The 11,244-nt window shown below is 33.4% G+C and overlaps 1 protein-coding gene across 2 annotated transcripts; it reads right to left on the minus strand.

Annotated features, from left to right (window-relative positions):
* Positions 1–1,734: 1,734 nt before the first annotated feature.
* LOC135142746 (zinc finger protein ubi-d4-like) lies at positions 1,735–4,326 on the minus strand. 2 transcript variants are annotated; one of them, XM_064074492.1, is made up of 13 exons: positions 4,281–4,326; positions 4,049–4,170; positions 3,804–3,987; positions 3,658–3,749; positions 3,444–3,596; positions 3,216–3,348; positions 2,789–3,109; positions 2,670–2,728; positions 2,364–2,526; positions 2,263–2,313; positions 2,012–2,124; positions 1,878–1,959; positions 1,735–1,822 (listed from the first exon to the last, which is right to left on the minus strand). In XM_064074492.1, exons 2-13 carry the CDS (start codon positions 4,124–4,126, stop codon positions 1,788–1,790), a joined length of 1,464 nt encoding a protein of 487 aa, XP_063930562.1. In that variant the 5' UTR covers positions 4,127–4,170; positions 4,281–4,326; the 3' UTR covers positions 1,735–1,787. The 2 variants fall into 2 exon arrangements, with proteins under 2 accessions (XP_063930562.1, XP_063930564.1); XM_064074494.1 differs by lacking the exons at positions 4,049–4,170; positions 4,281–4,326 and having other exon boundaries at positions 3,804–3,864; positions 3,921–4,042.
* Positions 4,327–11,244: the final 6,918 nt, after the last annotated feature.

Genomic DNA, 11,244 nt, shown 5'->3' on the forward strand with positions numbered 1-11,244 from the left:
TGGTTGGACGATACGAGAAAGATCGGCTACATAATTAGAATTTTTGGCATGATGGTCAAAATAGCGCCCCTAATCATAGTTCGACAAGGAAGGCAAGCCGTCGTCGACCACTTGTTCTTCTTATATATTTAGGGTAAGATTTGGGCAACATATAGAAGAGTCTTAGCCATCATTATTGTACGGTACTAGCCTTCTTCGAGGACTTGTTTGTTAAACAGAAAAAGCAACTAAAAATACGCCCCTGCTACTTCGGTTAGGCATAACGTCTAATTATTGAATATGTTATTTATACTAGGTAGATCATATGCAAGTCCAAAAACGTTAAACATACATAGTACCAATTTACTTATTTATATTCTACGTAGACTTTTTTTAAATTATACAATTTGATAAATATAAAGTGCATGAGATGATAACTGGTTTTATTAGGGAGACTAAGGCTGATTCGGGTAAAATAAAAATATACATTTATCGATAAAGATTAAACTCTATATATCTAATATATTGACCCGCATGGTTTAATAGGTCATCACCAATAAGGTGAGACATGCCTCTAAAAACTAAATACAGTGTTAAATTATAGCTGTAGAGTATAGGGCGTTCCCGTAATAAGCTCAGATTAATTTTTGTTCTAAAAAGTCAAAAAACTTCCAATTAATTCAAACTGAAACAGTAATCTTTTTGTACTGTGTGCAAAATATATATAAAATGTTTGTGCACATAAATTTATAAAAAAACGTCAAAGCGGAACCAGTGCTTCTGAGTTGTGATGCAACATAATTATTTACTATATAGTTTTTTCGTTTAGATTTAACCTTCTCGAAAAATGTACTGGTTGTAAGCTCTTCATATTAGCTTATAAAAAAACATGTAAGGAAAGGATGATGGTGTCTTCAAAGGTATTCTCTAATTGAAAGGCTAACCTTTCTGCGTTTACATATATATTTTTTTAATAAAATAGAGATGTGAAGGTTAATAAAGCCGTTTGTTTAATAAACTTAACATCAAAGGTAAGTTAAGGCTGTTGTGCTTAGAAGTAAATTAAATTTGGGTTAAAATTCATATATAGTGTTATAATGCAGTATTCCTTTATACCCGGACTTTATTTAACGCAATCTAAAAGTATAAAAATTAGCACCAATAGATTTTAATATGCAAAAAATTTTATCGCATGATCAGACTTCTAGAGCAGCTAGTAAGATAATGCTCTGTTATACTCCTTCCCAAATCTTTAGAGGGGCCGGAGCGGTTGACTTGATTGTAAGAGTGGTAATCACTACGCTCTAATGTATTTAGCGTAGTGATCTCCAAGTTCAAATATTTCAAAAGCTTCCTTAGTAACAGTTCAAGAAAAAAAAGGTCTGCTAGGTGCTAATTCTACCGAGTCTTACTTAGACCGAACCACCAAAGAACTACTTAGACTAACGTGGACAGGAAAAGAAAAGCAAACATATAATCAAATTATTTTTTTTTAAAAATTACAAAGTAAGAGAGCTTCAGTGCTTATAAAAATATGCAGGGTGGGTAATAATGAATGTGCTACGCATCATAACATTAACGAGAAAAAATTTAAATTACTATATGAAGCCTGAGGTGTTCGGCTACCTGCCTAGCCCTACCCTGGTACCCTAACCTCGTCGGAAGAAAAGAGAAATGAGTTTAACAAAATATATTTTAATGAATTAGTATATAATAAAATACAATTAATAAGGTACGAAAGTATAGCAAAAAAAAGGATCTATTGTTTAAATGCACATATTAAAAAGCTTCAGAGAGTACAACTGCATTTACGAACGAGGGCAGACAGGGCAAATCCAATCGCCTTAAAAAAAGATACTTTGTCAAGATAGTCTGCACAGGGAAATTCATGCGCCAACCTTCCGGGGCGGCGGACAAAGGCGGATTTAAGCACTCCATATGGAAGGCTCGATCGCAGTTATCACAAAACAGGAGAGTTTCCTATTGAAAAGTGGGTTCCTAAGGAGTCCGAAATATAGCCATATACTAATACTTCGCTGGTGTTTTTCTGGCACACGAGGCAGACTCTGCACTCCATGCACTGCCAGGGATACGTCCGCGTGTTCTTTATTTGTAAAGGCGTAAATCCGAGGCATTTAAAATGACCTATTTATAAGTTAATACCCAAATTATAGGTAAATGTTGCCAAACAAATATTTATGTAATGTTTCCTACATAATACAATCAAAATTAGATATCTTGATACAAAAGTTATTTCGGAGGATCAAGTATTGATATATATACCATAATGGCCGCATGAAGAGCAAGTTATTGCGTTTTTCCAGTCGTCAGAACCTTCATGAACTAGAAGTAAAGTTTTTACAGTAAGCATTACACGTAGCTACGTTGGCAGAAGTCGCAGACAGAGGAAACGCGAGAGTGAGATGGAGCCACGTGTGTGATAGACGCCCGAGAATCGGCAGCACCTTCATAATAGCGGGCAGCAAGGAGAAGCTCTCTTTGAGGGTTTACAAGGCTTGGAGACCTTAGCTCCAGAGAAGACTCGCCCTATAATTGCAAAAAAATGAGATAAATTGTCTCCACAGGTCGCGCTAACATCAATAAAAGAACATAAAAAAACAAATCGTTTAAATTAGCTTAGTAAATAACGCTAATTCTACAGAAGATGTCCTAAGGCCTCTAAAGCTTACGTGATGATGGCGATAGTGATACTCAAGACCATTGGGATTCCTATATCTTTTAAAGCACACTACGAAAGTTAAGTGATTAATAAATTGTAAAAAGGAGATGAACTTCCAGTAAAAAGTACATTCGCAGCAATAAGGTTTTACGCGGTCAAGAGGGGGAAGTTCCTCTAATAACTCTTTAGGCTGCTTAGAAATTCGTGCGACTAGCCGTTCGACATTAGAGTCACAAGGAAGCTTAGTTGACTTTGCTCGCACGACTCGCTCCTTAAGCTTCGTAAGTTCAGGTAAAGGGTCAATATCGAGAGAAGCATCAGTTGCGCTTGCAGCTTTTCTTGAACGAGATGCTATTTTTAGTTCCTCAGAGCTGGGTCCGTTCACTGACTCTACAAAAAGCGAAACTGTTTTATCGGGACTTAAAAAGTTTGAATCGGCGCAACTGCTTCCTTTGAAACATATGATAATCAATAACAAATAAAAACATGTTATTTTAAACAAAAGAAAGACTGAAGAATAAGTGAGAGTAACAAAATAAACTCTTCAGTTTCAAACCTTTTGCTTTTAATTTGGTCTCTGAGTTCAACATTTTTTTTAAGGAACCAGGAAGAACTGGCAGACCCCTCCAACATCTTTTTTTATATCCGTTTAAGCATATATAGTAACCAAACTTATTGCGTTTCTGTAGCTATTTAGTAATATAATAATTTAATAATACAAAGAAAACTCTTCATAAAAACCCACCATTTACGAATAACTAAAGTTTTACTCCTATAAAAATACCAAATGGGTAGGGGGCCAAGTGAACCGAGAATATACTTTACATCCGTGATTGTAATGAATGGTATCTGTTAACCTTTCTACAAAAGGCAATCGCGACTTGCGAAAATCTCTAAGTTTCTCATTGAAAGCAAGTGTTTCCTCTAAAAGTTCATTCTAAAAAATCAGTATCACAGTAAGAGTTGGTGTAAGAAATCTTAACTTGTTATTTATTAACCAAAGCAAAGTTTAAAATAAGTTTTTGTTCCGTGCTGCTGCTACCCGTTTGTAAAATTGGTTCTTGAAATTCAGCAACAAGTTTAGCAAGGTCTGTAGGATTATTCATGAATTAAACCCAACTGACTCTACAGTAAATTTAAGTACCTTTAGATTCTAAACTAGTAGGAACAGGGGATCCTGGTAAATATTCGAATTGGGTATTTTCCTTTACAATATTGGCGGTAATAACGGCATTGCAGTCATAAATATCAACTTTATTACGGACGTCCTTGCCATTGATTTTGACGGCAGTACAGTTAATAACATCTTTTGCTACTTTCAACGACCCCTAAAAAATTAAATTGAAAGTAAACGTTCACGCTATTAGTACAGACAAAACTGCCACCAACATTTTCAAAATTTAGTTTATTATCTTTGGGGCTACTCATGCTTGTACTCATACTTAAAGCGCTGCACCCATACTCCATCGGTGTTGCAACTGAAATAATTACTCTCAACAAAAAAAACTCCCCTTCAGAATAGTAAAAACATATTTATTAATTAGTTACTATGAATAAATCTCTGTTACTATATTATATAATATTATTGTCATCTTTTATGTAAGATAAAGGAAAGATCAACTTTTAAACAGGCGGGAATTAAGCCAATAGGTTCTGACAGGGCGAGCTCAAAAAAAAAAACTTCTTTCTCCGCTCACGTAAATGACCAACACACGCGTTGTGCTTTCTCCCACAAATTTGACCCCATGAGTTTATTATTTAATCGTAACCCTTAATTGGATGAAAAAAATTATATTTCTCGATTTTGATCTACCTATTTTACTTATATCAATTTTAAATGATAAATAAGCAAAAAGTACAGTTAATCTAGAAAAAGTAATGGGGACAGCCTTATACATGTTGCTTCGGTACGAATATACTAATTGTTGTATATGGCGTTGAGTAGAGACAAATTTTAAATTCCAATTCCTCTATCTTTTAAACTAAGACTCTCCGATAGCTACTGTAACCCCATCGTTTCACTGAACGGTAGAATTCTCCGCATATGTTTCTAGCAATGTGGCCTGTGGATTTCCAAAGACATTCATGCCTAGGGATTTACTCGGCTAGTTTAACACTATGTTAAAACCATAATTTGGTTAAGAGTAGGCGTGGTGACTTATGGCCGTATTGTTTTGCTGAAAAATTAATATGCGATAGCAACTTGATAGTTTTGGGAGTTAGTGTTCTATGCAGAATTATTTATTTTGAACCTAGTTTACTGGTGTGAAAATAAGGCCCAAACCAGGACAGTCCAAAACGTTTTACTGTTAAAACTCGTTTACTTTGAAGATATTGCACCAAAGTAGTTAAGGGCACAAATCGACATAATCCATTGATTTCTCTTAGCTTTCTAATAATTTCTTTTTTAAATTATATTATCTTTTGTAGTTACCTAATCCTTCTAGTTATATCTGCATTAATGAAATTGTATGTCATAAAAAATAGTTCGGTGTAAAGCTGTGGAATACATGTTTGATATAATTAACAACCAATAATTAAATTGTATAAATTTAACATTATTGGTTTTGTAAAGTTGCACCGTTAATAGGAAAAGTAGTGGTGCTAATTTGGTAAAGCAATAAACTATTATTGAAAAAGGGGTTATAATGGGGTAATACTTTTGGTTTGTGAATTTGAAGCAAATGGAGTCTCTCCTTATCCATACTCAAAACTGTATTAAACACGTGTAACTTAGTTTTTAGGACTGGTTTAACGTAAGGAAGCGCGCCTAGAACTAGATCTTAAATTTTTAAAATCCTCCCTTTTTCATATCTAGCCATACAAAAACGTCACCACAAATTAATATATAGTAGCTGTTACAAGTTTTATTTTCTAACGATAAAAACTTTAATGTATGGAATTTAATACATTTGTTGTAGTGTTAACTTTAAGCATTAACACTAGCAACGTTGTAACTATTAAAGCAGTATAAAAAAATTTTACAAGCCAAAAAAAAAAAAATTAAAATTTATTGCTTAAATTTTTTCGAGTTAAACTTGTAAATTCATTATATTGAGATTTGGGGTTGCTATAAGTAGTTCAGCTATTAAGGCATTGACACGTAAGTTCAGAGGGGTGCGACTCTATTTTTTGTTCTTTGGTGGTTGCATACTCGCTCTTATAGCATAGTACGATTTAAGCACAAGCTGTTCCTTGGACTAAATGTAAGGGCAACCAAGGTCGGCTGAAATTTTGACCTAAAAGTTTTATTAGTACGCTGACACTATCTAAGTTAGTGAAGGAAGTATAATAGAAAATTTTCAATAAAAAACTATATATCGCATTTAATTTCATTAACTCAGCAAAGCTACTAACGCAAGAAGCAGGCCACCGCACAATTAAGCGATTGAAGAAAAAGTCTTGCTTATACATATAATTTTTATAATTTAGCTCTCCCTAAAGTATAAACACTTACTAACTATGTCCCCCTTTATAAACTATTTACACACATATAAGTAGTAAATTAATCATAGCGCTCCCGTAGCTTTTCTTCTAATGCTATCCTAAACCTGCATCGTTAATCTATAGACTGCGACAATGCTTAACCTTTAAAAGCAAAAGTACGCTCGTGGTCAGGTGGCCTATTTGAAGTTCTCCAGAAGGGCCTTAATTAGTGGATTACAGGGTCTAAATCTATTCCTTTAAAAAGTCATTAATCCTTCCATCACTGGTGCCACCTGTTCTAGCCCCGATTACCTTTTTGCTTTAAAAAGAAGGGTAATGATTCTCCTTTTTCCATGAAGGTAACTTAAGAACGACAAACACTTTACTACTCAGTTTGCCCATATAGTTACATCTCGTCGGCGCAAGTTTCACCAGTTTTAATAGATTGCGTAAAACTTAAACCATTTTATTTAAGTGAACGAACTATTTACCCAGTTTTATTACTTCTAAAACCTTTGCTGAACCATTTCAGTGTAGCGTTTATTTTAGCTTTTAACAGATTGTTATTAACTAATTCCCTGTTTTAATAATGATTTTTTCTTCTGGTCTGGTAGCCCACCGTAGTCGGGACTTATTCCTAAATCCTTAGAAAATCTGTTTTAAAGATATATCTGTAGCTCTTTCCAATCTCTTTTTCTTTTGTAAAGTACTTTTAGCCAGTCTTTTCCTTAATGATTTAAGTGGTTCTTTCTACCCCTTCCCGTTAGCCTTATGATAGCCCTCAACACATTTTCATCTTAATATTCTTTACTTAAGTTTTCACCTCCTTTCTAAAGTATCAACTTCTCCGTAATTACGGTGTTAGATGTTCTCAACTTCGTAGTATGATGAACCGAGGGCTGCATGTGCATACATAAACGCAGCCTATTCATGCGCTGTTACTATTTCTATTTATTCTCTGGTTCATATTTTTTTTGTAAGGTTGGTTTGGTGCTCCGAGAGCGTCCATTATTATCAAATAAACTTCTACTATGTTTTAGTTCTTCGATCAAGTATATTATATTACATTAAAGTCTACAGTATACCTTATAATTATTATAGCATATAAAGTGTTGTTAGCAGTATATATATTTCGAGAAACTCCCAGCTTGTTAATTCAATAATCTTGAAAAATTCCTTAGTCATTTTTCACTAACTCTACATTTTAATTTTCATATGTTTTAGCCCAAGCATGTGTACTGCACTTGTCAAATATGACCTCTATAATTTCAAAGCTCTTCATCCGTTTTTAGTACCGCTAACTGTGCCAAATGCTCTTTAAGGGTATTCCTTAAAAAAAACATTCTTTTAGCACACAACACCTATAACGAATTGTATAAAGGTATCAGATTACTGGGATTTGCACAGCTACTACTTTACTTATTTTCGTACCGAAATTTTTCCTCATTTCATGAAGTACCGCATAAAATATTTTCCTATCTACCTCGATAAGCTTACTTTTAACGAATGCTCCTCAACTACGTTTTACGGGTTCCAACCGACATAACTACGTCCTTGAACTCCCTTATTTTCTCGATTTAAATAAATCTTAAAAGAGGATCAGTCACTACATTCTATTTTCCCGATCTCTAGTGTAGCAACCGATTACAACTGTTCCTTATTTACTGAATTCTATTTACTCTCTTTTATCGCACAGCATCCCTCTCAAACTCGTACTTGATTTAACCTAGAAACTCTTGAGACCATCTTTTACTTTTATTCTCTAGCTACTTAATTTGGTGGAACCACGAGCTTATTTGTGCTCCTCGCCACGGCTAGAACCTCCCTATATGGGATACTATAAATTTCTTTAAACATCATAAATTTTCTCGCTTGCAAACCCCATATATTTTTCTCGGTTTTCACTAAGGTGAAAAGGTAGACATCTCCCATTACAATATCTCTAACGCTCGTCTTTATAATACTATGAAATATATTATAACGAATTCTACAAATGTGTTTTCTTTAATAACACATCATGTTCCTTGCCTTTTCCTAACTTACAATCCATTCATATTTTACTTCCTTCTTTTACAAACTACCTGACGACTATAAAATAATCGTACTAAAACGCGTGTGGGACCGTCGTTTCTTTTTTCTCTCCTCTTTTCTTCCTTGTTTTGTTTTTTGGTCTATTAAAATTGGTGTCTTCCCTTTTAAAAAAGCAGAAGAGACTTAGTCACAGCCTGAGAATAAGCAGTAATACTACCCGAGTTTCTGCTTATCAAAATTTGAAAAAGTGAGTTGCGACGGCAGGGGTCTAACCCATTACTTTGAATTTACACGTCTATGCTTTTAAGCTCTGAGCTACGACGGCTACTCCTAAACCCGAGAGGGCGGTTTTAAAATTTTAACCTGTTATAATAAGATTGACTTGGTTATTTTCAAGTATTGTTTTATGAGAGTTTATTATAAGTAAACTTATCTCCTTATCGATGTTATAAAATTTTGAAAATATTATATACTAGGAACTAAAATATTAATAGTGAACTGTACATGTATCTCTTGAGTCAAAAGGCCAAGCCTGCAAACTTACTAAGTCGACACTGTAACCCAGCACCCCGGTCACCAACCGAAGTTTAAGATGACCAACCACAAAGCTGCCTTGTTTGCACCAAGTCTTAAAATGCTAGAGATAGCTTACATCACTTTGTTAAAAACGCACGAGAGCATTCCGCTACAACGTTGCTCAGTTAAGTTTTTAAATCATGGCGCGCAAGCCAAAATCGCGTTAATATTGCAGAATTTGTATAGAAAGCATGGGAAGCTTTGCTACAAAGGTTAATTAGAACAAGTAACAGTTTGTCACTGAACTCGTCTAGTGTTTTAACAACTTAAATAGAAAAAAACATTGTTGGCGATAAAAACTTGAGCGACAGTATGGTTAAGCAGGACCTAGTAAGTGCGTTTCTTTAAAGCGGGGCTCTAAGGAAACAGAGAAATATTTTAGGGAGCGTTTTAGGTAATAATTGAACCAGTTTCGATAAGCCTTGGCATCGTCTCCTAGTTTCTTGCACTCTTATTATAAATTGATGAAATTGGGTATTTGATATTACAATTAAGATAATAACAACAATTAAAAATTATAATTGTTATATAAGGTTATATAGATAAGTACTAGTGTACAGTTAATAAAATTTTTTATTCTACCCATTTGAGGCAATAAAAGACAGTTACATAAATTAAGTTTATAAGTAAGTTATTGCAAGTTCGTAGGGAAAAAATGGTTTAAAAAAGCCCTAAAAAAAAGGCAAGAACAAAAAAGGTTTTATTTTATTCATTAACTATATGGTACAGCTTTATTAGTTAATGCTAATTCTCCCCTTAAACCAAATGAGAGGTAAAAAAGGCATCAGTCTTCCCTAAAGAGTTGTGGTTAACACAGTGCGTGTACCAGCCCATAAGCGTGTCGTAATTAAGCCATATATCTGCCTTTTAGAAAAAAAATTATATTTAGGTTGATTTTGATTTAATTTAATATAGCTTGCACCAAAAGTATAACAATTTCAATGTTAATTTTGGTTTAATGTGCACCATCTTATTACTTTTGTATAAAGAAAAATCAGGTTAGCCTCGATTCACAAAACGGCTTAGAGTTATGATTTCGGCCTTTGGTAGATTTTTTTTGTTCAGTCTGTTGCTAATTTTTTTATGTGTAAAAATATATATATATATATTATATGAAGTGTTTAATTAACTGATTTTTTTTATAAAGTGCACAGACTTCATTTAAAAAGAGAAAGGGGGCTGCGCAGAAAAAAGTGTATTCATTTGTTAATCTTGCCCTCAGTAAGTTTAGCGTGATATATATTAACTATAGCGCCTACGCCATTGATGTGGAAGCAGGAGAGAAGCAGAAACAAGTTTATTAATTTGCTTTACGCCTACAACCGTATAATAAAAGTGTAAGGGGAGGCGCATCTCTAAAGTTATCAGCCCCTGACCGTCGCTAGGCTGAGGATCTTTAGCTACGTTCGTACGGATCCCTTTTTTCCCATTCAATTTTTAATATATATATTAAGTTTGCATATAAATATTAATTATTTTTTTTCCATATATAGATAATAAATTTCTAAATAATATTCTTTATTGATTTTTATTCAAATTTTTACCGCTAATTTAACACTTTTTACTCACTTACAATATATATCAAATATTAATATATTATAATTAGGTAATACCAATTTAATTTTCTTCAATCTGCAAGACGAATTGACACATTCTAAGGGACGCTTCAGAATTAAGGCAGTAGCTAATAAACATAAAGTTAGCGTTAACCCTACAATATGGATCCATGGTATTTTTTAAACAAGCAGTTCAAAGCGAAATTTACTATTAGGGGAGACCAACAAGTATCTGGTATCGACTATAAAGAATTTTTTCGGTCCTTTTCAAGTCATCATTTCAATTACTTATCACCATGACTAAAATTCTACAAAAACCTATTCATAAAGTTGATGAACTACAGTTTTTTTACAATTAAAATTATGAAAACCAGTCTATGTACAAATACTTTAAGGCCTACATCTAATATTTAGTATAATAAATTGTCTGCAAAAAAAACTTTCTTCGAGAACACTATTATTAAAAAAGAATATGCGTGTTAAAGATTAAGGTTGCTTTATTTGGTTTGAAGTCTAAGCTAGCCTTACTTACAAAGACTTAGCTTGCAGACTAAGAAGATATGGTTGTTATCAAAATAAAACTAATGACCGCATTTTCTTTTACCACAATTATGGAACATCTATAGGTTTATATATTGATGACTACGTAATAAAATATAAAAGAATGTATAAACATTAAAAAAATTTTCTGGGCATTAACTTAATAAATACAGGAGAGTGTTATTTAATAAATTAAACAAATAACATTCAATAACTCATATTTAAATTTCTTATTAACAAAATTCAAGTGTAGACTATCTTCGCCCATCTGTACTAAATTTAAACCCGGTTGATGAAGGCACTGAATGTTACAGGCTGATTGGAGCTTTACGTAATATTGCAGTTAGCACTAGGCTTGATGTCTCCTATGCGACATACATGCTGAGTTTCTTCCTCCACTGTAGCAATGAAGAACATATGAAATAGGCCTATAACATTTTAATTACCAATATTAAA

Source organism: Zophobas morio, unplaced genomic scaffold (assembly GCF_036711695.1).
Source record: "Zophobas morio isolate AGI-343-1 ecotype UQ-CSIRO unplaced genomic scaffold, CSIRO_AGI_Zmor_V1 ptg000052l, whole genome shotgun sequence".
Taxonomy (NCBI): Eukaryota; Metazoa; Arthropoda; class Insecta; order Coleoptera; family Tenebrionidae; genus Zophobas; species Zophobas morio.